We start from the raw sequence: 27,842 nt of genomic DNA on the forward strand, positions 1-27,842 counted from the left end.
AACTTCACAAATTCCTCAGAGATGGATTTTGAAGTATGTTTGATGCTGATTAATGATTTACAGCTCCTAGCATGATTGAATTTTCACACGATTGACTCACATTAATTAGAGCTAGCAAAAAGGCACATTGTTTTACACAAACCTGTCTTTCTTTTAATTTTCTATCCATGTGATCAGATGAAAATTTTACATCTGTTACTCTGTGTCTAGATCTAGATCTGCTTCATGGATAAAACGGTGTTTCTAGGATATCTCGTCTTTTCTCTGATGTCAGCAGGCCCTGACAAAGGGAGTCTCGGATCTTCTTCCATGAGTCCATCTCTGAGCTCCAAAGTGCAGCTCTGGCTCTGATGAACTGTGAGACTTCAGTCTCGCTGCCTCTGGCCAGACTGATGCTGTCTTTACAGATGAAGAAGATATCCATGCCGAGGAAAAGAGCATTGACTACAATGAGACCTGCCCTGGCTGACTTGGAGAGAGCGAGAGGCCCTTTGACTGCTGCCTGACCAATATCTGGGAGGTCTGAGGCCACTCTGGGCACGTTACGTAAAGCTTTACCTTCCTGAGCCACCACCTTACCAACACCTGCAATCACCTCTTCACTCTGCAACAACTTAACAGCAGAGGCAGCATCAACAAGTGAATCAATGCCTTTTCCAATAGCACCAGCTTTGCCAAGAACCTTACCTACTCCCACAACCACATCTATCTCACTTGTTTCCATTTTGGTGACTGTTTGCCTGGTCACCTCCTCCAGACAATCCTGGAGACTCTGCACATCATCCATGAAGCTCTGGAAGACTTCACTGGCTTTCTTTTGATGTTTACGGTTTACTCCAATCTCTACAGCTACAGTGACAGCGCTGTTGACTCCACTGGTGACTCCCAGACTTATTCCTGCTATTGTCAAACCCAGAGACACTCCAGCTGTTACAGGAATTAATGCCAAACCAACAATGGAAAGCACACCTCCAACAGCCCCAGCTGAGCTGCCTGCCACACTGGAGATCTTTGCCCCTTTGCTCATCCTGTCAAGCTGAACGGCACTCTCCTCCAGGTCTTTCAGAAACTCCAGCATCCTGGGCTGTCGCTCATTGAACTCACTGATGAAGTGAGAACACGATGCATTCTTGAACATGAACACTGTTCGGAAGTGTGGGTCCATCCTGATAAAGAGGGAAAACAAATTTTTTTTATATTCACTGACAAACCCACAAAAGAATCGCCAATCTCTGCAGTCCCTTCATCTCTGTGGAGTTTTCAGTACATTTTTTTTTATGGTTTTCACTTGTAAAAATGGTGCTTCATATCAGTGCTAGTGGGCAAACATTCAGAGGAGTACAAGCTTGTAATAATTTCCCACACAAGACAAGAAAGAATACCATGGAAATTTGGCAAAGTCATTTATCAATAAGGTCAAAATTACTCAAGTATCCTTCACTTCCTACTTCTACTTCTCCTTGATGGTTTGTTTTGTCTTGTGATACTTATGTTCATGGCTACATTTACCTGTAATTCACACTTCTTTTTCTTCACAGAGAAGACGACTTCATATTTACTGTACATCCTTTTCCACATTTTCAGCTGGTTTCCTGGTAATTTCAAGAGGTTGTTTCCTACCCTTACCGCTCCCTAAGTCTGTCATTTTCTCTTTAATTAATGTTAAGCCAAAGGTTATGATCACTGCACTAACTCACACGATTGGACACCTCTCTCCTATATGCTGACGATCTTCTTTTGTCACCATCCCAACAACTGTAATGTCATTTTCCTGCTTCAGAAGCCAGGGATCATGGGTAATACACACTGTTCAGTCATGTTTCAGTTCAGTGAGTGGTACTACGCAGTCAGGGCTCCAGTGAAGAGATCAATGAAGACTGCTTAGCCGCTCAGACTCAAAGCCCAACAGAATAATTACCTCTCATGGAGTTGGCACAAATAGTAAAATCACCCAGGACAGATCACCAGTGCATTGCAGGGCCATTATATACAGACAAACAACCATTCACAGTCAAATTCACACCTACAGGCAATTTAGAGTCACCAATTAGCTAATTAATTAAACATGAATGTCTTTGGAGTAATGGAGAGAATCCATGCAGGCACGGAGAGGAAATGCTAACTGCACAGAGAAAACATGAAAGCCTCTTGCTGCGAGGCAACAGTGTTAACCACTGCACCGCCCTACTATGCTCTAATCTACAAATCTAAGTTAGTTAAAGCATCATGTTGCCATGTTGCAGCATGAGTATTGTTGTGCAATTACAGTGAACACTGCTGACAGCGATTACCTAGAAAAAACAGAATTCATTTTATATAATATGTGCCCCTAAACAAACCATACACTAGTAACACTTACCTGATTTCTTCAAGCTGATTAATGTGATAAAGCATCCTCTGTATGTCATCTTCAGACAAATCCACATCGAGGTCTATCATGGTTTTCTCAGTCATCTTCAGGCAAAAGTCAATGAGGGAGCTGTGAAAGACAGTTACACTTACTGCCTACAATAGATGCTTTTATTGAAAATGTGCACAGTTTAGTTAATGAAATGTCTGTTTACCTTTTCTCTAACTTCCCACAGATTGTCTGGGTGGTCTGTATGTATTTGTCCAACTGATACGACAGCACTTCCACATTCTGAAGTTTGGGAAGGAAGAAGACTTGAGCATCTCTTTTAAACTCAAGGAGGAGAGGGCAGATAAGTCGTGCAGCAGTGATGACAACCTCAACTTCTTCGAGGTTGATCCCTTCAGGCAGATATAACACCTGGTTCTCCATGAGCACATGAACTGAGGTGACTGCCAGCTTCTCCACTGCATCCAGGAAGCAGTCGAGCTTCTCCAGGCCTCCCAGAGTGTCCTTCAACACAGCTTCCAGCTCCTTCTGCAGCTCTGCACATGTACTTGTTTTGGTCATCTTGCTCTTCATATATTCAAAAAAGCCCTTACCTTTGCCAGCTTTGTCAGCTCGGGCTTTGATGTCCATTATTGTGTTTAATTCTGTCTCTCTCCTGAGTGCCCATTTGTCCATCTTCTCACAGAATCCTCTCACTGTGTCGATGTAGATGACGGTATCTGCGATGTAGCGGCACAAAGCCTCCTGTAGCTCTTTTCTGTAGGACAAAACAAAATTTTCAGTAGATTAATCTATAAGGTTTTAACATCAAAACAAAGTAAAATGCTACACTGAACTATTATTGTGGAGTTTAAGATTTTGACTAGGGTTTTTGTGCAAACCTTCCATCATTACAATATAGTTTAGCACAATGAATTTTCATTGGTCTATAGTGAAAATGCAAAAGTTAAACCTGCAGTAACTGATTTTTTAAATCATATTATCACCTTTGAAGAGGAGATGGTGAAGAGTTGCTTATTTATACATCCAGAAGTTATGGAGTTGTTTTTCTGATCATCTAGAAAATATAAATATCTTCAATATCTCTTTTAGCCGTGTTTGGTCTTCACCAACTCTTGAGAGAAATATTTATCCCTTAAGCTGCTAAATGCTCCAGTGTATTCACAAGCTGGTCTCTGACTCGTCTGATATTTGCTGTTGAGAAGGTAGTTCACAATGTGTTTTCAGATCTTTTTCTCTCAAAACAGCTGCAGACTGTGGCCGAAAACAACACCATGAGAATGGTGAGTGAACAGCAATATAATAAACTGTGTTGCTGTGTTGTTCACAATGAAGTTGCAGTCTGAGCAGCTAAACAATGAGCTAAAATTCACTTACCTACTATGAGCCTGTCAAATGCTGGAGTAAGTGTTCAGATCATTTACTTAAGTAAACTGAAAATATAGCGCCCCATCCAAAAAGATTCTATGCAAAAACTCACTTATTTTCACTGTTGTTTAACTTTAGTTTTCACATTAATGTATTGTTAAATTGCAAACAAAAATCTGAAACATCTTTGACCAACCTTGCCATTTCTCCACTTGTCACTACTGTATCATCAGTTTTACGACTACATCTAGGAGTGAGGAAGTAACTTTTGTTTTATAGACTGTGAATATGGTATTGTAATATCTATTTCCACATCTTACCACATTTGTAAGTACAGATAAACACACCCATGGGGGTATAAGTTATGAGAATACTGAACAAACCTCTACAAACCACAAGTTTCTGCATTGGGTTAGAACAGATGTTTCCTGTTGTTCTACCTTTTTCAATCAATTCCACTTTCCCACACTGTCAAAATCCTAATATTCACAATTTACATTTTTTGATTTGATTGATATTCCCAGAATTTCACTGAACTTGTTAAATCCTTATCCTTAGCAGTTTTTACTTAATTTTTATTTTACTTTGTTTACTTTTCCGTGCATATTTGCACATTTTCAGTCTGTAAGGGATTTGTATCTTCCCTAGTGATGCTTTCCCAAGACTTTGCTGCAGCCACCATCAGTCCACAGATCTTTTTTAAAGAACTCTACTGGTTTATTTTTCTATGTTTCTATGAACTACAGCCTGGCCTTCCTGTTGTTGGTGTGTACCAGGGGGTTTGCATCCTGTGAATCTTGAGTTTATGCAAATGAAGTCTTATCTTGAGGAAGGAGACGTGTACGCCTACATCCTGCAGAGTGTTGCTGACTTGCTGTACAGCCATAAATCTGCTTTTCTTCATCGTTTCTAGTTTTCCTGTGTGCACCTGCTTTTTTAAAATGTAACCAACCAACCACCTTTGATTATTCTTTTGAGGCTCCTTTCTATCTTCTTCACCTCTTTACTCCAAACACTGACTAAAAATGCTAAACTTTAGTCACTAGAGCCCACAGAGTTCTTCTATTACCGATGTCAACCTAGTTAAAGCTGAGACTTGGTATTTTAATGGAGTATCCCTTCTTTCATTTCATATGAATTCTAAACAAAGAGCCTGAAGAACAAAAAATGTGTAATTGTCCAAACATTTCTGGATTGGACTACACAGACAATACCCATGACCAGTGCTGTACTATGTTGTACTAATAATGTGGTACCATCTCAAGCAATAAGACAGTGGTGTGATTACTGGCAGCAAAGTCCTCAAAGTATAACACATGTAAAAGTAATATGATACCTGAAACTACAATATACATATGCACACATGTAGACGTGATGTAGTTATTTCATTTTTGCATTTATTATCAGGTGAAGTATGAATTACGTAATGACATATAATGAAGAATGATTTCAAACATATTCAAACATCATGCACAAATGATAAGTAAAAAAGTCATTAATTGGTTTAAACTCATCAGAATTAGAGCAGAATTTTCATTCATGGTTCATTCAAATAAAATGGATCTGACATCTGATCATTGTGTCAGAATTTGGAACATAGATAAACTGAGTACTACTGAATCACACAAGACTGTTCTTGCTTTTCTTTCAGCTTTTCATCCACTTCATAACATGGAATTTCCATTTCTGCTTCTATTTGTTTCTGGATCTCCCTCTCAGTATAAAACGGAATCTCCAGGATTGCTTCGTTTTTCTCTGATGTCAGCAGGCCCTGACACAGGGAGTCATGGATCCTCTGCCATGAGTCCATCTCTGAGCTCCAAAGTGCCAGCTCTGGCTCTGATGAACTGTGAGACTTCAGTCTCGCTGCCTTTGGCCAGACTGATGCTGTCTTTACAGATGAAGAAGATGTCCATGCCGAGGAAAAGAGCATTGAGTGCGATAAGACCTGCCCTGGCTGACTTGGAGAGAGCGAGAGGCCCTTTGACTGCTGCCTGACCAATATCTGGGATGTCTGAGGCCACTCTGGGCACATTACGTAATGCTTTACCTTCCTCTGCCACCACCTTACCAACACCTGTAAACACCTCTTCACTCTGCAACAACTTAACAGCAGAGGCAGCATCAACAATTGAATCAATGCCTTTTCCAATAGCACCAGCTTTGCCAAGAACCTTACCTACTCCCACAACCACATCTATCTCACTTGTTTCCATTTTGGCGACTGTTTGCCTGGTCACCTCCTTCAGACAATCCTGGAGACTCTGCACATCTTCCATGAAGCTCTGGAAGACTTCACTGGCTTTCTTTTGATGTTTGCGGTTTACTCCAATCTCTGTGGCTGTGGTGACAGCGCTGTTGACTCCACTGGTGACTCCAAGCCCTACCCCTGTCATGGTCAGAGCTAGTGACACACCAGCTGTTACAGGAATTAATGCCAAACCAACAATGGAAAGCACACCTCCAACAGCCCCCACTGAGCTGCCTGCCACACTGGAGATCTTTGCCCCTTTGCTCATTCTGTCAAGCTGAATGGCACTCTCCTCCAGGTCTTTCAGAAACTCCAGCATCCTGGGCTGTCTCTTGCTGAACTCACGTATGAAACCACAACACGATTCTTCCTGAAACAAGAACACCATCCTGGAAGTGTTGGTTCATCCTGATAAAGACAAAAGAAGAAATTAGATTACGAGAAGAAAACAAACATCAGTATATGAGACTGCTCCTATTCCACACCCTTCAAAGCAGTCATCCATGTGCAGCAGTACACTGCTCCCAGTGCTCCTGTTATGTATAGAACGCTCTCTGTAAGTCCTGTTTTGTAAGGGTTTGGTTCCCTGAAACTTCATCTTTTTCATGTTGACACAGTAGAGAAGAACCAGAGTTGCAGATGATGCTTGACACACTGACAGAACGGGGCGTCCAGAGAGAGTTCAAAGTGTGGCAGGAGGGCTGGGTGCGGTGTATTGCTACACAAGGACGACTTGCACAGGGATGGCAGCCAGATTTAAACCAGGATTTATTTCATGTTATATCTGACACCCAACAAACCATACACTGGCAACACTCACCTGATTTCCTCAAGCTGATTAATGTGATAAAGCATCCTCTGTATGTCATCTTCAGACAAATCCACATCGAGGTCTATCAGAGTTTGCTTAGTCATCTTCAGGGAAAAGTCACTGAAGGAACTGTGAAAGACAGTTACACTTACTGCCTACAATAGATGCTTTTATTGAAAATGTGCACACAATTTTGTTCATGAAATGTCTGTTTACCTTTTCTCTAACTTCCCACAGATTGTCTGGGTGGTCTGTATGTATTTGTCCAACTGATACGACAGCACTTCCACATTCTGAAGTTCGGGAAGGAAGAAGACTTGAGCATCTCTTTTAAACTCGAGGAGGAGAGGGCAGATAAGTCGTGCAGCAGTGATGACAACCTCAACTTGTTCGAGGTTGATCCCTTCAGGCAGATGTAACACCTGGTTCTCCATGAACACGTGAAGTGAGGTGACTGCCAGCTTCTCCACTGCATCCAGGAAGCAGTCGAGCTTCTCCAGGCCTCCCAGAGTGTCCTTCAACACAGCTTCCAGCTCCTGCTTAAGCTCTACACGCCTGCTGTCTGCAGTCACCTGGGTCACCTTGCTCTTCATATATTCCCAAAGGGCCTTACCTTTGTTCTCAGACTGTGAAACATGGCCAATGTTTAGGTCGATGCTATCTGCTCTGTCTTTGATGTCCATCATCATGTTTAACTCTGTCTCCCTCCCGAGGGCCCATTTAGAGATCTTCTCACAGAATCCTCTCACTGTGTCGATGTAGATGAGGGTATCTGTGACGTAGCGGCACAAAGCCTCCTGTAGCTCCTCTCTGTAAAGACAAACCATCAACCAGTTTGTGAGATTTCAAAACAAATGCAATCAACAGAGCTGTTATTGGAAGACCCAGTCTATCACCATCCTAGGTTTGTAATCTTTCAATCCTCCTTGAAGTTCTTTTCTGTCTTGAAATCATTTTGTGTCTTGCTGTGTCCTATTATTGGGGTCATGGGGCCCCCCGGTCAAATTAACAGATATGTCTATGCATCTACAAAAAGAAGCCTAAACAGTGTATTTATGCTAAATTACTTGGAACACATTTTTATATATAGACAGTGTATATTGTGTTAATGCTTAGGAATCTGAAGAGTTGTAGCAGAAGATACATAGGATGTACAAAAAGTACATATAATGGGCAAAACTAAATGTATTTCTTAAGATATACTTATAATTTTTGCTTTTTTACTTGTAAAAAAATTGATAATTTAACCTTTTCAGGCCTCAAGAAAAAAGTTTCAGATACAAAGACATCTTCAAACAGCGGCAACTGCTTTGTTTTACTGGTCCCAAGCCACAAGGGTTGGAAGCCATTGCTCTGTTAAATACACAATTTTTTTTACAGAAGCCATTTAGATTATGTCACAGTAGAAAAACCTCAAGTGTAAATTTTAAACTAATTGATGACACTTGACTACCAGGGAGCCATCATCACGCTATCACTAATGTCTGTGGCTTACTTGCTATGAGTCAAAATGTCTGCTGTTGTAAAAAAGTTCTATTCAGAATGTATCACTATCTCCTTGCAGTTGCACGGTTTGACCAGCAGATGTCGCCAAAGCGCACATGGTTCCACGGTGAATCACTGATTGAAGGAGAGAGTTTCATGTTCACCATCACTGAGTAATATTCCAGATTCTTTTGGCATTACTATTGAGTGTTACACTAAATATTGTGTTACTGTAACTAAGTCACTGAAATGATTTCACAATCATGATTAATACAGTGACTCAAACAACAGAAGCTACGAGGTGTTTATTTCTCCACTTGTTGCCTTTGTTTCTAAGATAGAACATTTCTACAGTGGTGCAAGAAGTATGAAAAACATGCAAAAGTAAGTGCAAATACAACAGTGTGGAAATAGCCCTACTTCATTACAAGTAAAAGTCCTACATTCAACTTAAGCTTAAAAGTATTATCAGCAAAATCACAAAAGGGTCACAAGCTAAATCTGAGGGGTCATAAGATGATTAATGGGTGAAAATAAGAAAAAAAACAAAAGAAACAAACGTCTGCTTCACAAATATGTTTGCATCTTTCATAATTTCTCTCTAATCTTTGCTTTGCTGTGAAATACTGGAGAATTTCACCAGTTTCAGCCTAAAACAGGTGTTTAAATAAATCTGTCTGCGAAGTTTAGAGGGAAAATGTTTTGCAATTCAACAGCAAATCATGTTTTGTAAAATATTAATTTGGAAAGTAACTACTGACTCTAGCTGCACAGTTTAGTGCAGTGCAATAAAATGTAAATTATTTCCTTCTGAAATGTAGAAGCAGAAGTAGCAGAAAACTGAAATAATGCAGTAAAGTACAGGTACTTAAAAATACTTGAGTAGATGTACTTAGTTAAAAGAAAAACTCGTTAGGATCAAATAAGTAAGTTTGCATTGACGATTAAAAAACATTCAACTTTCAAATGAATGCATAACAAGTTATTAATTGTGTTGCTTAAAATACTATTCTCCCTGAGTACTGCAGTCAAATATCTGTCTAATATTCTGTAGTGAAGTAACTCAGAGTCAAACTTTACCTTGCAGCAGACATTTTCTCCTCTCGATGAACCGTCTTCAGTTTCTTACTGGCGCCTCATCGCATTATTTGCACTAATAAAATAAAAACGGAACAAAGTGTAGCTCTCTCTGCTTCCTCTACTGAAGATCACCAGCTTGTTTTTGGACTGAACATGATGAAACAACAAAATCGCCGGTTAATAAACAACGTCGTGACGCTCAGGTGAGTTTGGTTTCGTTTTCCTTTCTCCACATCAGCGAGTTTGTTTATTCAGGAGGCTGGAGAGGAGTTTAGGAAACATAGCTTCACATTATTCAACGCCCAGTTCCGGGTGCTGCGTTCAAGTGCTGTCGTTCCTCCATAAAAGAATAGTTCCACATTTTGCGGGAGAAAAAGAAAAAAAGTTGGAATGGAAACAAGGAAGTGTACGGGAAGGAGGAAGAAAGGAAGAGCAAAAAGAAAGAATAAAGTAGGAGTGAACAAAGAAAGGAAGAAACTACAAGAAAATAAATTTGTATGGAGATGAAATAAAGAAACAAAAGGAAGTAAATATGGAAGAACAGAATGAATAAAATAGAAAAAAAACTGCTTGTTTCCATAAATCTCTCTCATGTTGTTTTACTGTTTGAAGCAGAATAAACACACACAGGTCAAAGGTCACACACATACAGACACCTGTCATAAAGGCAACACACCACCACAGCTCTGCACACACACACTGTTCACACACTGGCAGTGCAACTAACACAGTGACTCACACCCTCAGCTGATAAACATGTGGTTATCTCTGACTGAGCCGACCAAACTACATTCCTTAAAGCAACACCAACACTGTGACTGAAACAAACGGCTCTTTCTTTTACTAATGAAAAGCTGAATTCATAAACAACAGCAGTGGAAGAAGGAAGACATTCAGTCAGAAGTAACAGCACTCCTCTATAAAAATACAGTAAAGTCAGAATGATCCCTTTAAGTGTTATATTATCATTTACAAATATGTTACTGGAATATGATTATTATTATTGATGCATTAACATACTTGTGTATAAATGTTGTAGTAAAGGCAAAGTAGAGGCAATTTTAACTACTTTATAAATTGATGGATTATTTAATCCAATAATCTGCAAAGTAACAAGTAGAAATATCTTTACTTTCTATCACTGATGCAGTTTTGCAACAGCCTGACTTAGTCTGGTATGTCTTATAGCTAACAGTAGCTAATATTAGCTACTGTTAGCTATAAGACATACCTAACAGAAGTTAGCTAACAGAAGCTGATGTTAGCAGACGTTAGCTAACGACTTAGTCTGGTATGACTAATGGTGGTTAGCACACTACTAGCTACTGTTAGCTTCTGTTAGCTACTGTTAACGGAAATACTGAAAAGTCAATCTATGCATGGATGTAGCGCCTGGGCTTCACCTAAAAATGTTGCTGCAAGAGACACAATACTAGTACAATAAGACATGAAACGACCACAAAGAGACGTAACAGAACTACAAAGAGGCAACAAGCAACTACAAAGAGGCGCAAAATGACCATGCACAACCACAACATAGAGACAAAAACAACCACAGAGACATTAAATAACCACAAAGAGACAAACAACCACAAACAGATACAACTACAAAGAGACGCAACAAGACTACAAAGAGACATAAAAATCAACCACAAACAAATTCAAAATGGCCACAATTACATGCAAAACAACTGCAAAGAAACATGTTACAACCATAAAGAAAAGCAAAACTATCACAAAGAGATGTAACCTCACCAAACAGTAAAGCCACAAAGATGTAAAACAACTATTCTATAGACTCAAAACTGCCACAAAACTACATAAAACTGCTGCAAAGAAGCAAAACAACCATTAACAGACACAGTGGTTGTAGTTCTTTTGTAGTTTTGTAGATTTTTGGGGTTGAGGATGTTGAACCTTGAACTAGAGGACGGTGTTAGCGCTGTGGAGACAATATTACAAAAGCAGTTTTGCATGAAATAAATAGTTCACTGTTGGTAAGGCAGGAATGTATGTAAGCTGTGTGTCTGTGTGTGTGTGGGGGGGAGTTGGCAGTGGCAGCGACATTCACATCAAAGCGCTCACTCAGCTGCACTCGGCTCAGCGCCGACACCCGGGGATCAGGGTGGAAACGCTGCTGACATGGCAGTGTCCTCGCACACGCATGACAGCAGCAAAACATCGGCAGGACACACAGCAACACGGCAGCAGTGCTGGAAAGTAACTAAGTACATTTACTCAAATACTGCACTGAAGTGTTACAGCTTTGAGGTTCTTCTACTTTCCTTTAGTATTTTTTATTTATTTCAGACTCTTCTGTGTGAAGTAAAAAAAAAAATTTGATCACTTCTTTTTGCCGCCAAAAGTGTTTTCTTGTCCTAAAACAAGATACATAGACATGAACATGAAGTCAAAACTGTTCTCTCTTCACATTCTGTTGATAATATTAGGAACTTTTTAATGTTTTAAACTAAACTACATACATCAAGCACCTTTTAAAGTTTTTACGACAGTGTGTTAAAAGTGAGTAAAATGGACTGTAAATCCTGTTGGCTGCTAGCTTAAAAAACAAAAACATTTATATTGTGTAATGTTAAAAAACATCAAATTACTGAGTGATCTAATTTGCATTCCTGGAGGGAGGAAATATTTTTAACCCTGGAGACCAGGGGGCCCGTGGGTGCATCTTCACCCAGAGATTCCAACTAATCAGGATCAATTACTGAGGATAGAAACAAACCTTCAAAGTGCAGCCATCTTTAAACCAACCTCTGTTTCCCCCCCCCAGTTTTTCTTCTTCTCCAGAGCACAATTTACTAGAAGCTCTCCCTGAGCCAATGCTCAAGGGGTGTTCTAACAAGGCCCTGATTAGGGCTGGATTTGCAGCTTCCCGAGTTAATGTCAGATTGGCATAAAGAGTCCATGTGGGACCAGTGCGGGTGCAGGCCTGGGACCTGATTTGCGCACCCTCCTCAGCTGTCAGGGATAATTGTTTAATGAGAGCGAAGGGTGTCCCAAATCCTGGCTGAGAGAGAGAATCAGAGAGGTCTTTAGTCAGAGCTCAAGGTCTGTCCTCAGGGAAAAGAGTTGGATCTGTGAGAGACTTCAGTTTACAAGCGTTTTCAGTATTTTCCTGTAGATTTTATTGAACATTAACTAAGTAAATTTACTCATGTACTATACTTAAATACAATTTTGAGGTACTTTACCTTCCTGTTATACTACTTTATATTTTGAGACAGTTTTAGCTATGCTAGCTCCTCTTCAGATTAGGATTTTGGATTTAAAAGAAAAACACATAAGCTATAAAATGTGTTGTTTTAGTAGGCAAAGAGCCAGATATTTTCATCAGGAGTTGGTGGAGACCAAAAAACTGAGCTAAAAGAAGAGGAATGTTGGAGTTACATTCATCAGCTGCACACAAACATGTCTCCAAATCAACAATAATGTTGCTCTGTAATGCCGGATGTGTAAACAAGCAACAGTTTGCTGAACAGTCAAGCAAATTTTACCTCACAGAGTTTGGGAGCTGCTGGAATAATGCTACCTCAATCGATTACTTTGTGTTATTGGGTGGTACTTTTGATTATGTAAAGGATCTGAATACTTCTTCTTCCACTGAAAGTCACACAATAACACAACTTTTACTTGTAATATGAGTAATGAGTATTTTTATACTGTCGTGCTGCTACTTTTACTCAAGTAAAGATTATGAATATTTCTTCCACCACAGGAATTCTGTTAGTCATGACTTTTATTGCCTGATGTGCAACAATTAAAAGGTACCTATTTAGTTGTCTCTGATTTTCAATTATCAAAATGTTTTTATTTACCTTCTACTCTCTAAAAAACATATCTGCCTCATACATGCTTCAACATGCAGCTAGTCAGCGGCTCAGAGATGATAAATGCTGAACTCAGAGCAGCAGAAATCAGCCTGTCCAAACGTTTCTCAGTATCTGACATTTTGGCCTCAAGGCCTGAGAGAAACATGATGATGACTTTTTTTTTTCACGAGGAGACGTCCAACCTGCAAAGTCTCTCTTTCTCTGACGCTGTTGGTTACATGAGCATCCTCATCGTCAGGGCTGAAATAAAGCGCAAAAAAACAGAGATTAGCCAGCTCACGACGCGCTGACGATGGCAAACTAAACTAGTCTCTGCTCAGAAAGCTGTTTTCGATGATAGTCTTTCACAAAAACAAAACAAACATGATGTTGTATTTGCAAACATGGGAGAAGCCTACATCTAAGGAGTGTCTTTGATCAAAGTCAATACACTTGACTTTTAAAGCTCTGCATGTTATGTTGTGTTTTGCTGTTCAGGCACCAAACTTCTGGAGCAGCTTACCTAAAGAACTTTAAATCCTCTCTTAAAACTTTTACTGAATGGCTTTTGCGTAATTATTATTGAATATTTGTTACTTTTTTCTCTTTGGCTTTAATTGTTTTGTTTTATTGTTTTATCTTATTGGCTTTTATTGTTTTTATCTGTTTTATTTTATGTTTGTGTACAGCACTTTGGTCACCTCTGTTGTTTTTAAAGTGCTTTATAAATAAAGTTGAGTTGAGTTATCCTTTACTCTATCATTACTTTTGACAGAGTAAAGGATAACTGATGACTAATTGATTTCACGTTATTTTCATCACTGTCTTTTGATTGTTTTCTTGCTTTATTTGTCCTTCCTAGTGAAGCTCTTTGTAACTGTTGTTTTGTTTTATATAAATAAAATCATTATTAATAGTCGATCAACACTGCGTTTGTTCAGACGTGCTGCACTGACTTTGTTCTGTCTTTGTTTCTGGTTGTGTTATTCTGATATTCTTCGTCTTTATAAGCTGTTTTTGGTGTTAAACAATGCGTCAACTCTAAGTTTTGATCACGTCCTTTTATAATGGGAATATACACTTTTTAAAAATAAATATAAAAGCTTTGATGACACTGGTATTTTCTTGCAAAACTCAATTAATTGTGATGAAGACGTTTGACCACCAGGGGGCGACAAACTCCACAGAGGCGGAGCGGAGCTGTCCTTTTCAGCACCACACACACGCACACACACACACACGCACACACACTGCTAATACTGAACACTAATTACAAAGGAGTCTGTTTTTTTATTATTATTTATTATGATGAATTCTTTGAGTCCTGAGACTCAAACATGGCGCTTGAACTAAAAGAGTCTGTGCAGCTTCATCCTCCTCCTCCTCCTCTTCCTCCTCGTCTCTAATTGTCATTCATGCATCTAATCAGAGCATGACACCATATCTTCCTTTAAAGCTAGTTATTAATAACGAGAGAGAGGGGGGAGAAGCCGCAGGTCGGACATTTAGTGAGATTACTTCAGGGGAGAGGCTGCTGCAACAATTGGATCGGACAATAATAAGCTATAAATGCATATAAATCTCAGCCTGTGTGCACAGAATGCAATTCAGTAATCCTCCATCTATGAAGAGCGAGTGAGACACTGAGGGAGAGAGGGGGAGAGAAAGAGGGAGAGAGAGAGAGAGAGTCTCCACCATCGCAACACCCCCTCCTTCCGCCCCCTCCACTCACAGAAACGGAATTAAAAAATCTTTAATATCTTTCCAGCAACGAGCCTCCATTGCTGCAGAGCGGAGCCTGTGGGCCTCTCTTTTTAAAAAGGAAGATAAACTTACCTGCAGCCTCTTTACACTGACATTACCCGGAAAAAAGGGGGGTAAAAAGAAAGGGAGAGAGAGAGAGAGGCTAAACCTGAGTGTCTTGAATGTAAACCGCCGCTGACACTGACATCGTGACAACACCAGCTCTGTCTGTCTGTGGATCTGTGCGAGTCCTGATTGTGTAATATCTTTTTTCCTCCCTCCCTCACCCTCTCTCTCTCTTTTCCTCTCTCTCTCTCTCTCTCTTCCTGCAAAGCGGCCAAAACCTGCAGCCGAGAGCGCAAAGGAGAGAAAGAGGCAGCAGAGGAAGAAGAAGAAGAAGAAGAGGAGGAGGAGGAGGGGAAAACACGGGAGGATTGCAACATTCATCAGAATTTATTTTTCTTCCTATTACATGGCGCAAGGGCTAAACAAACGGGACCGTCCTGGGTGTGATACTGCCACGGTGAATTTGGATATTCAAGCAGCAGCAGCGGCAGCAGCAGCAGCAGCATCCACCTCCTCCATCCACGGAAGAAGCAGCAGCAGTAAAAGCAGAAGCAGCATCCTCCTCCTCGGCTGCGGCGGCGCCCACCACCACCACCAACACCACCACTACACCGACTCCTCGTCCTCCTCCTGCCGGCTCTATGTCGAGTGATGGTCGGCTTGCCTTGCTGGATGCTCCCCGCTCTCTCCGGATCGTCGACGACCGAACCTCCTCTGACCGCAGACCCCCATTTTCGGCGGAAACCTACCCAGAGCTATAGGGCTACATATGGAAACTGGGGATCAAAATTTTAGGAAAAAGGAAAATCTAAGCGGTTAATTTCTTTTTTTCCTTCTTTTTTTTAAACAATCGGTTTCTGTCTGTTTCTTCTTGCTTCTGTTTTTTTAAAAAAAATCCCTGCTAATTAATTAATCTATTCGTTGAGCCTTGATTTCCTCATGCCATTGGGTTGATTTGTGGAGAAACCCAGCGTTACTAATTTTCCTTTTACCCTCACAATAGCTCGTTAGAAAACACCCGGAGATTTGCTTTTATTTCCTCTCGACAGGACTTGAATCCGTCCATTTGTTTACTCTCTAATATGATAGATTCCCCTGCTGTCCTTCGTCTCCCTCCCCAGTTTATTGTTATTATTATTACAACCTCTTTGCTTTTTTCCCTTTCGACTAACAAAACCCATTAGAATAACAATATTAACGATAATAGTCTTTAGGGTAGCTCTATAATTCTGAATTCTTACTAGTAATGTTATAGCCTCTGACTAAAGTAACTGTAACTCATTGTAACAGACATATTGAACTGTTGTACTGTAAGCCTGCCATTACTCTAACACCGACACCCCCTCCTCCCTCCCTATAACCATCTCTTTGCTCCATTTGAGCTCATGTTAATTCAGCTCTACCTGTAACCTTTACAAGTCAAGAAACAGGTTGTTTTTTTGTTGTTTCGCAGGCCTGTAGAGGATCCAACCTCACTTTGGTTTATCTCACTTCCGTTTGCAGGCTTGGCTCTGCCTCTGTAGGCAAACTAATCCTTTATAGCTCAGTGTTATAATTCAGATTTGTAGTTTTTTTGTTGTCGCTGTGGTGTGGGCTGCAGCTGTAGGTGCTGCCATCCTCTGCACACCTGATTTTCATCTTCTTTTTTGGGGTGTAAAAGTAAGAACAAGCAGAGAGGAGAAGCCTCACAGCCTTCTCCTCTCTCTCCCCTCCACTAAAAAACCACCATCCTCAGTTTTTCTCTTGTTTTGGTCCTCACCCAAACGCAACCATAAGGTTCCTACCGCATCCTCCTCCTCCTTCTTCCCTCTCCTTCCGCTCGAGTATATCCCGTTTTTTCGGTTTGGTTTGGTCCCGCAAATTTTCAAATATTTACTTCCTGTACATCAAGAGGAAAGGGGGTCCCCCTTTCATGGAATGCGGAAACATGGGTCTGTTCGACCGCGGAGTCCAGATGCTGCTGACCACGGTGGGAGCCTTCGCGGCCTTCAGCCTCATGACCATCGCGGTCGGCACGGACTACTGGCTGTACTCCCGCGGCGTCTGCAAGACCAAGTCCATGAGCGAGAACGAGACCAGCAAGAAAAACGAGGAGGTGATGACCCACTCGGGCCTGTGGAGGACGTGCTGCTTGGAAGGTAAGAAGGGAAAAAGTCAATTTTCTCTGCTTTTCCCCAACACGATGGTCTCATGGTTTTGGAGTCGACATCCTGGTAGCTCAAAGCTGAATTTCAAACCTTTCTGCTCTTTCATCTTCAGTGCCACTGGAGGTTTAAGGATGCTCCTTAATGCCTCTGTTTCCACACAAGTGTGACAGAAACTGGTGTTTTAAGGACAGAATAACTGGTGTTACATGGTTTCTGTCTTGGCATGATCCTCAAGGGGTTAAGGGAAATATCAATGTCTCTATTAGCAGGACAGAAAAGACAAAAAAATCTAATTCTCCTGCAGAAATTTACATTTATTGCTCCAACTTTTCCGCCAATGAAACGTGCAAAAGCTGTAGCAAAAGGACACTGCTTCATTATAAAGGCCCACAAGGCCAAAAGAATCAGAAATAGATCCTCATTAATCCAGTTCTTTTGGGGTGTTTGGCTTCGGCAGGTGAGGGTGAAGCAGGTTTCTGAAATACTGGTCAGTTTTATGTCTTCAAAAAATAACCCCAATGAAGCAGAGTTTTTTTTTTTTGCATGCAACTTGTGACAAGGTTGCTGCAAACTGACCTTGCCTGAGTTTTAAGAGCTCACAAAGCCAACGAATGTTAGATAAAGACCATAAAGTTTAAACTTTCCATATGGGGTTTCAGCGCCTGTGGGCAGAGTGAAGTTTTAGGACCCTCCTCAAGGAGCTGCAAGATAAATCTGAAGGGTCACCCGATGATTATAAAAGGACAGGAAGGAAGAAAAATCCAAATCCTGCTACAACAACTTTATGTTTTTGCTCCATCTCTTTTCTACTTTTTGCTCTTTCCTTGTGAAAAACTGGATATTTTTACTTTCTCATGCCTCTGATGAAACATCAGAAAAGGAAGTATGATAAAGACTAAGCTTTTCACTTAAATCCAGACTAACAGTTCTTTTAGTGTGACTTTGCAGGCAGGGTGAAGCAGTTTTCTGTTTAGGACTCTCCATCTAGGGGTTGCAAGATAAATCTGAAGGGTCACAAGCTTATTAAGGGAATAGGAAAGATGAAAAATCCAATTTCTGCTCCATTTTCTCTAATCTTTCCTTTTTTCTTGTAAAATACCAAATACTTTTAGTTTTTCATGTCTCTAGTGAAACAATCTGACAAAGAAAAATGATGTTTTTGTTGAAATGACACATGCTTGCAGACATTGCTTCATTTTAAACGGCCATATATCAGAAAAACACTTATATAGAGCTGAAAGACTAAAAGTCTCCTGTTAAATCCAGACTGATAAAGTTCTGTTGGGTGTTGGAGAAAGGGTGAATCAGGTTTCCTCCCACATCGCTCTTTCTTGAGTCAGGCATTAGAGTTTAAATAATGAAATAACATATTCACAAGCCGTAGTTAGGGTTGGACTTTCATGATAAACTGGCAGACGAAGTCTCTGGTCTAACTCTCATTAAGGGAAACCACAGGCGATCTGTCCTTTTTAAAGAAGATGTGACACTGGGCCAGCAGGTTGGACAGGGTGTTTATTTTCCTAATGAAGACCTGAAAGTGAAGTCATGGCGGCAGAGATGCAGCCACATCTCTCTGACCTGCCTGACAACCTTGATGATAGCACGGCTGCTTGTCATGTAACCTTTGACCCATCTCGGCTCGGTATACGCTCCGAGATGTCAAACAGCCTCACATCCCGAGGGTTTTTTCTTTTTTTTTTTTCAAGACGACCTCTGGAGTCTGCCCCGTCAGACGGAGGCGGCAGCGGCGGTGTGTTTCCTGTCACGCCCCAGCGGAGGCATGTGGGTGCTGACTCGGAGTGAGGCACTGTAACCTTGTGAGGCCGCAGAGCGTTACAAATCTGCTCATCTTCTCGGCTGTGAGATCCTGAAAGGCCACAGTGTCTGACTTCATGCTCCTCTAGCTCTTATGACAGGCCAGCCAGACTCTGTGCACCTTCTGTTTAAAGCTAAAGCAACAACTTAAAGCAGCTATAATAATTTTGTTTTACTATAAACAATAGAAAATTAAAGGAAATGCTTGTAGTGATGAACCTACAGAGGATTAGCTCCCGAATCTGCAGCTCCCCTGACCATTACAAAGGTTTCCGTTTAGCTGTCCAGGACCACAACTTTACTGTTTTGGTTCACTCTCTCTGCTCTCATAGCAAAATTTTCTGCAAAAAAACTCTAAAAACCGAACTATACACTACCTGCTCAGCACCAAACAGCAGACACACAGTTGAGACCAGCTGGTGAACACAGTGAAGAATTTAGCAGCTAAAGAACCAGATATTTCCTTTTGGAGGTGATGGAGACAAAACTGGAGCTAAAAGAGAGGGAATATTGGACTTGGGTTCATCGGGTGAACACGAACACGACTCAAACTGAGAGATAATGTTGACAACAACTTGTCTGGGGTTAAAGTTCATGGTTTGGGGGTTAAGGGTTAGTTAAGATCAGAGGACCTTTGTGCAGCATTGACTGTCCATAGGAAACGCCTGACGAACTGTGGAAAAGCCTGATGTTTTGTTGAAAGGACAGTCTCCAGCTTCGAGTTGGACTTGGTATCAAACCTCAACACTTCCCGATTACTGCGTCACATCCTCATCCATATCTGTCTGGTACCAAGAATTGACTCTGAATACTTGGTCAGATTCTGAGTCCTGTTGACCAATTCTTCGATCGATTCGTATCCAGGCAAAGTTCTCGAATGCCTCTTTCTGTTTCAATGCTGATGTATTAGAGAAGTCTGGCTCGATTTAGGAAGCGACTGTGACTCAGCAGGCAGAGGCAGGTTGGTGGTTTGATCCCCGGCTTGATCCTACTGATGCTGACGTTAACGGTGGAGGAAATACTCAGATACAGTTATGTAGTTTTGTAAAGTGGTTTCCAACCAGTGGGTTTGGACCCTTCCAAAGGGTCACAAGATAAATCTAAGAGGTCATGGGATGATTCATTGGAGAAAAAAGTCGGAAAAACAAAGTTCTGCTGCAAAGATCTGTAGGAAATTTGTTTAATTTTTGTGAAATATTGGACAATTTGACTACTTTTGATTTAATCTCTCACTTCTGCGCAGTATGAGCTACTTATTCTAATTTGTTTAACCTGTCTTGTGTTTCCAACACCATGTCTCTTAACAGTAGCCTCTTTTAAACAGAGATTCCACTATATTACTGTTAAGAAGACGCCTGATATTGCCAGCATTGCTTGTTGAATAAAGTCACCCCCAAATGCTCTTTTATATAGAATACTGGTGTTCTGGTATCAGAACAAATCAATACAACCTAATGTCAAGTAATCTTAATCTGGAAAGCAACGTATAACTACATCTGTCAGATAAATGTTGAGCAAATGTGGAAGCATAAAGTAACATACAATAAAATTAATCAAGTAAAGAACAAATGCTTTAAGAGTTGCTTTCCAGCACTGCCAATTGTAATGTGCTTTGGATCAAAGTGCTGCATAAACACAGGTCATTTACCAGTTTGTTAAATGCGAGAAAACGTTCTTTCCGAGCCGAGTAAGGTAAAGGAGGAAAGGTTTAATTTAAGTATTAATCCTGACATTCAGATGTTTTTAGCTCTGATTGCAGCGTTTACACCTCAGCTGTTCCTGAGAAGCTGCTCAGGTGTCAGCAGCAGAAAACTGTGGTTACTCCAGATGTGTGTTTAAAAAACAGCTCAGTCAACCTTCCCTGGATACGTAAGAGAGGTAACGCCGTACACTGACACAACTGTCCCTACAATGATTATATTATTGCACGTAGGATTAATCACAGCTGGAGTGTAACTGTGACAGTGAGTGGCCTTTACCCCTGCCGGGCCATTATTTAATTGGCAAACAAAACAGCACAGAGTCGAGATGAGATCAAAACATCACGCTCTCGGCTTAGCGTGTGCACGTTTGTCGCTTTTGTATCGGCACAATGAGCCGCCTCCTCTGAATGTGGGATCAAAATGGCAGGAAATAAACCCAGATTTGTCATTTTACAAATCATGAATGATCCTCAGGAAAAAAGGGGGGCCACTGCAGTTTACTTATCAGGGTCAGATTCATTTAAATTCTGATTCAAATGAACTTCCTGCTCAGGAAATTGGGTCTTAAAAAGCAAGTACATTTAATTATAGGTAGTTTGCACGTTTTAAATCCAAAAAATCATGGGGGGAAACTGGAAAAATAGAAAAGTACAGAGCGGATGCAGCTGGGGAGAGGCTGCGATAAGCAGGCTGCTCGCTGCAAGTCAGGAGGAGTGATATCAAGTTTAACATTTCAGATGTTAATTAGGCTTCAGTTTGCAGCTCGGCTCAATTAATTCAAAGTGCCAAGATGACTAGTATTCATCTCTCACCCCCCCAGCTCTGCTTAAATGAAGCCTTGCTGGTGATCAGGCAGCGACCGAGGGCTGCAAACAGTTGAAGTAGTCGCTCCATCCTTTTTCTTTTTTTTTCTCTGCAGCAGCAGAGAGCACAGACTGTGTGTTTGGCAAGCGAAGGCCCACACATCCTGCTCGCAGAGTGGACACAGGTGGGTGACGGTTTGTGTTTGTATAACCAGTGAAAAAAGCACAACGGGAATACCCACACTGGGTGCTTCAACGCCTCAACCTCTGCTTCACTCGCTGCTCGACAGAGAAACACAATAATCTCACTCCTGGAAAAGGACAGAATCGTGCATCTACAGAATACTGCTGCAACTAAAGATCATTTTCCTTACTGATTATTATTCATGATCAGGGTTGCTGTGGTAGTCTGTGTTACACAGTGTTTAGATACACACTGATTACATAACTGAACCCATTGAACTCAATGAACTCATTTGGTTAATTTTCACGTATCAGCAGTAGCACCCACATTCATCAAATAAAAACTCTAATTTGTAAAATACTCATTAAATACGGTGGCATCACAGAGTAGTGGAGTCTGAGAAGAGTTGATCGACAAGATGATGGCGGAGCATTTGGAGTTGAAATGAAAAGCAACAACGCCCATTTGGCAACATCTGGATTTAAACCAACGCCAAAACAAACCCTGACAAACATTTATGAGGAAATCTGCAAACTTTGTCTGACGCAGATGAGCCAACAGACGTCTTTTCTTATGATATGGTAACACCTATGTTGCCATGGGTTTATTACCCAATGGTATACATATTTAAATGTCTTGTTTGGTCTGACCAGTGATCCAAAACCCAAAGATATTTAGTGTAGTGTCATAGACGACACAGAAATAGAAACCAGTCAGCTTGTAGAGGCAGACTGTTGCACCAAACACAATATTTTACTTTTACCTTTTCAGTTATATTAGTTTTATTATCAACTGCCAAATTGCAGTAATATAATAATTACAGTCAATATGCACTTAAGGTCAAACAGGGCAATTTGGGATCTTGTGATCTGACTGGTTCTAATAACATCACATGATTTTTATTGGAGCTCATGAAGAGACAGTTTTAACAGGAGTGATTTTATAACAATTCAGCACATTAGTACTGTCCAGTTACCAGTTGTGTCATGTTAAGAATCAAGGAAGCTGCAGCAGTCAAACTGAATTTCATTGTTTTTTAGGACAAAACAAGACATCTGAAAGCATCATCTCAGGCTCTGTGGTTTTTTAAATGGATGTTTTCCACAATTTTCTAACAATTTAAAGAGTAAATAATGACTAGAGGACATTCATAATCAACGATGAAAATAATGTGGATTGTTTGTTGCTGTTGTCACATCCTGAAGTTTGATACCAACATAAAGTTTAGTATCTGATATCTTTTAGGAGCTTCCCTGCAGATGTTTTGATGACATTTGTCTATTTTTGTTTGTTTTGTTTCGGTTTCCCTCCAGAGTTTGCTCCTAACATCAGTTGTGTTTGCCAGTTTAGGTGAAGATGGGTAGAGAATGGTCTGAAACACCTATTCTTCCTGTGCTTTTGATGTTGTTAAATACTCTGGAAATTTGGCCCTAAGGTTTTGAAACAGTATTAAAAGTTGAACCGACTGTAGCTGCAGATGGTTCGGCCGGTGAGACATGAATACAGCACACGGTAAGCATGTGTGTTGCTGATGAATTGGCCCCTGGAGCCGCTGCCGCTCCTCCGTCCTATCTGTAAAAGCCGCCACCTACCCCTCGCGCACTCAGCCAGGTGTGCTGTGCTGCATTTGCTGCTAATCTGAGGCATTCATCTTCATTACAGCGCCGCCCTCCGGCTCGACCGTGGTTATAGAAACGAGAGACTCAGGGCGGAGGCATGAGGAGAGAAATGGTGGACCCTGTGATGAAGGAGGGCCACCAATGGTGTCTGATGTTTCATCTTTTATTACCTGTTGTATGAAGCAATGCGTCCGCTAGGGCTCATAATTCACTCTGTGCTTCTTCTGTTCCCAAGACCTATACTTAAATATGTGCAATATGTGCACAAATTTAGAACTGAAAATTTTGTTCATTGATCATTTTGTCTATAAAAAGTGGAAAGCGGAAAATTCATCACATCGTCACCGTCTTCAAATTGATTGTTTTGTCTGAACAATGACACAATGAGCATTGTCAAAGAAAATTAAATAAAAATCAGACAAGACAAAGAAGAGCTCAAAACAATACAAGCTGCGTCTCTTTGTTGGCGTGTTGCAGACAAACCAAACTGCCCTGGATGTTTGAGGCATTCGTGATATATCTCTATGATCTTTCCTGAATTTTCAGACATCATGGACAAAGGCAAGTTACGTGATTCAAGCAAAGAGCATCAGTTAAGTCCTTCGATGTGGCGACAATGCTAAAAGAATGTGGCCACACGAGGCCCAGACCACCTCCGAATGTGGTCTGAAGGATTACATCTCAACACATCCTCAAAGAGTCTTGGGTGTGTTCTTACCTGTCCATAGAGCCGTCTATTTCATGTTACTCACAGGTATGAACAGGGCCATGGATGATCACCTTCTCTAAGCTGGTGTTCTGCCTGTAAAAGACAGATTTGTGTTTCAGTAAAACCCCAAACTGTAATCAGAGTTTTGATGCACCCAGAGGTAATTATGACCTTAAGAAAAAAGAACGATCGATGAAGAATACTTGACGATTTCAAGTCTACAAACACTTATTGGCCTCTTCCTCCTTTACACTGCGTGGTTTCCAGTTTAATTTTGTGTTGTACTTTCCTTTAACACCCAACAGAGTTCTTTTTTATAAAAACTAAAATGGCCACCACTTCATTGTGGCCTCCCACAGCTCTTGTCAATCACCACAGATCACAGTTCACGCATCCAGCCTCATGATTTTATGCATAAGCATGTGGGAGTATCAATGTAGTGTACATTCATGCATCTGAAAACATGCGTGGGAGTGTGTTGCGTGCATGTGTGATTGTGTGTACTTTAACATGTCTGAATGGTGATGTTTTTGAGTGTGTTCACTCTGCAGCAGGATGAGATAAAAAGCAGATAGCGGGAGCAGAGCGGCAGAGAAGAACGGGATTAGTCTCATAGTCCAATCAGATAAGGATTACCCAGCTAGAGTATGCCCACCCAGGCTAATGTCCCAGGCTCTAAAGTGGCATTACACTGTATTATGACACCGATCCACTGTACATCCAGCTGCATGGGCCAGATTACAGTTTCGACACAAGTTGAGAGCAGCATGGATGGAAAGTGTATTCTGTGGCCACTTGTTGAAGACGAGAATCTGAGCCTTCTCCGTCCGTTGTATCACTCTCGGCTGCCTCCCCCCTTCATCTGATAACTGCCTGCGTAAAGTGACTGAGCTCTATTGCGCTGCACTGTCACCCTGCCCCGCAGCCGGCGATGGATGGGATTCATTTTGCCCTCCACCCCGCCTTTCATTGGAGCTCCGCTGAGACTGCAGACAGTTGCTGCCGAACGCAACTGTTTTATTGGTCTCCACCTTGCCCTCTCTATTGCCCACAAAGGCCAAATTACAGGCCAGACGTTACCAGATTAAGGGCTGAGGCCGGAGACAGTCGAAGAACAGTGCAGGACTGTGTGGCCTTAGGTTGTGTTACTGTTGAGGTTGCCATTTGTTATAATTCTTCAGTTACAGCAAACACACTCTGGTACCAGGATATCAGTGTAGAGTTTATTGATTGTGTTTGAGTGCAGCCTCAGGTCTGTTACGTTAGGTTTGGTACTAGTGTTGCTGTGGTAGAGCACATTAAACTGGGCAAATGTTGTGCATTTTTACTCATCTTGTATGTTGTGTTAACTCACTCCACACTGTAATCAGAATTTCTGCACAGCCAGAACCTATGACTTTAATACTCACACTATTTCGGATCAATCACACCAGCCACAGTGTGAAACTAACACTGGACCTCCAGTTGGTTTTGTCCAATAATAATTACAATAAAGTTTATTCAGACACAACAACAGTGTCCTCAGCAGTGTTGGAAATGATGCTGCTGATTTACATTTTGGGAAATGTAGGTTTCAGGGTTTTTTGTCTAAAAGTCCTCTGTTACTTCCTTTGTGGTTGTGCAACATTAATTATCTTGAGTTTTTGCACCAGTACCACCAGAAACCATGGGGTGGCAGTGTAGCCAAAAGTTCAAGAGAGCCACTACTATAGGACACAAAGAATTTTTAAAATGGTGGAACGTTTTGAGTTATATGAGTGAAAAGAATTCTCTATCCACACCTCACAATATATTTTTTCGCTGTCAAGAACGCTGCCTCCACTTTTGCGTCTTTCTTAAAGAACTAGTGTGTAGGGTTTAGTGACATCTGGTGGTGATAACGCATATTGCAACCAGCTTAATACCCGCACCCCTTACCCCTTCCTTTCCAAGTGTGTCAGAGAATCTACGGTGGCTGTCAGGTGACAAAATGGCGCCAAATACCACATCAACTAATCTACTTTAGATGTTGTATTTAGTTGTTAGTCTGCAAAACTATAGTTATAAGCTCTTTTCTCCCTCTTCGTCTTTTTTGTCTTATGTATATAAGTTATGGTGTCAACGTAAAAACTGTAGAAACATAGCAGCGCAACATGACTCTTTCTAAACGAGCAAAAACACAATTATTAGTTGGTGATTATTCACTAATAAAAACATAATGTATATAATATTTCATGTCTACCAACAGAACCTACACTATTACAACATCCTCAACTGTCGGCATGTTTGCTGTTATAAGAAACTTCGTAAGCTGAGCTGCCCTCTAGTGGATGTTTTGCTTAACAGCCATGCTAAGGATAAAAGAACTATGGAAGTATGTGAGCAGTTATATCATCTGAATTGGACATATCAATTTTTGTACATATAGGGAGCATGAGTTAGCTCTTACAGGACAGTATGTGGGTGATCTGGTTTTGAAAATGACTACACTTTGGATCCTGTTCTGATTGTTCTTATTGAAAAAAATTGCATACAATATGTCACCTAACAATTTCTCAAAAGATATTGTGTTGATATTGCATCACCACCTCCTTACGAGGCCAGAAAAAGCTGGACTGTTCAACGAGGAAACACCCAACTACATTAATCATCAGTATTAGCGCTGGACATATTGAACATTTTATACCCCTCTCATTCTCAGACTGAACAGCAGGAGCTGATCCCTTCAGATTAGACAAACATTATATTATGAATTATATCAAACCTGAGAGGACAATAGAGGTTTAAAGTACACACTCTGTGTATTAATAGTCATGTCTCTGTAACGGTGTTTGGGCCTCGTCCTGACGGAGCCTCCGAGATGAGATGGACAGTCGAGGGGTGTGATGGCACGGTAATTGGTTTAGCGTATGATTAATGGCTCAGATGGCTTTGATCGATGGGAGAGGGGCTGTAAACTTCTGTGGCACTCTCCCATAAATGCTGTCACCCGCTCTCTGTGGAGACACCCCCACCCCCCACTCTCCCCACATAGTCCAGAGGGTAAGAGCCTCAGCTATAAATTACAAAAATAAAAATAAAAAGAACGAGCATTAAAGATGGGACATGCGTCGAAGAGGAGCAGTGTTTCAGTTACTACATAATAATTATCGCCTCTGACCCCCCGACACATCGTCATCAGCATCACAGCCAGAAGGACTCTGCATGTATGTGTGTGTTTGTGTGTGTGTTTGTGGCTCTAGCCTTGATTTACACGTGTTATTTTTAGCTGCAGCTGGTCCTGCTGGGTGGGGTCTATCTTTATCCTACATGACCAGAGAACAAATCAATACAAAACCATACCCTGGACTAGTCTTTGTGTAAGTGTTCTGTGTGGCACCGCAGCATGATACTATAGCCGAGCGGACTGCTAACTGCCTGCCAGCACGAGCGTCTTCACGTTGTCTCGCTCCTGTAACTCAACATAATTACAGATTTTAGCTGTTAATACCCATGTAGAAGCTCAAAGGAACGCTCCACCAGAAACTTAGGTTTTTAATAACAGACAATGAACTTCTCTTGGCTTGAAAGGGACAGATAAAAACAACTGCCAAGCAAAAAGCTACAAATTCAAGCTGTGTATTTAGCCACGTTTTGGCAGAAACAATGATGGTTTGGAACTTAAAAATAACAGACAGAGAGGGAGGACACAACTGACTTCTATGAACATTTAAGTAGCAAGTCTGCACCTCAATGAATGGTTTAAAGTTGGAAATACACTTTTCTTCTAACTCTCAAGGGACTCTGTGTTTTGTGGTGTAAAGGTGTGAAGTTACAGGTACAAAATATTCCAGATTTCTGATTGGAATTTTATACACAAATGGATGAAAATTAAAAAAAGATTTGACGTTGTT

At 41.0% G+C, this 27,842-nt stretch overlaps 1 protein-coding gene and 1 pseudogene across 1 annotated transcript in view; one reads left to right on the forward strand and one right to left on the reverse strand.

The window, feature by feature from the left end:
- Positions 1-5,102: 5,102 nt before the first annotated feature.
- LOC108888620 (uncharacterized) lies at positions 5,103-10,040 on the reverse strand (annotated as a pseudogene).
- A 4,624-nt stretch (positions 10,041-14,664) lies between these two features.
- Positions 14,665-27,842, forward strand: part of cacng2a (calcium channel, voltage-dependent, gamma subunit 2a) — a 62,503-nt gene continuing 49,325 nt past the window's right edge. Inside the window, exon 1 of the mRNA XM_018684694.2 lies at positions 14,665-17,128. Coding sequence (XP_018540210.1) covers positions 16,903-17,128 — 226 coding nt within the window. The 5' untranslated portion in view covers positions 14,665-16,902. The remainder of the gene's footprint in view (positions 17,129-27,842) is intronic.

This window comes from Lates calcarifer, linkage group LG11 (assembly GCF_001640805.2).
Source record: "Lates calcarifer isolate ASB-BC8 linkage group LG11, TLL_Latcal_v3, whole genome shotgun sequence".
In the NCBI taxonomy this organism is placed as follows: domain Eukaryota; kingdom Metazoa; phylum Chordata; class Actinopteri; family Centropomidae; genus Lates; species Lates calcarifer.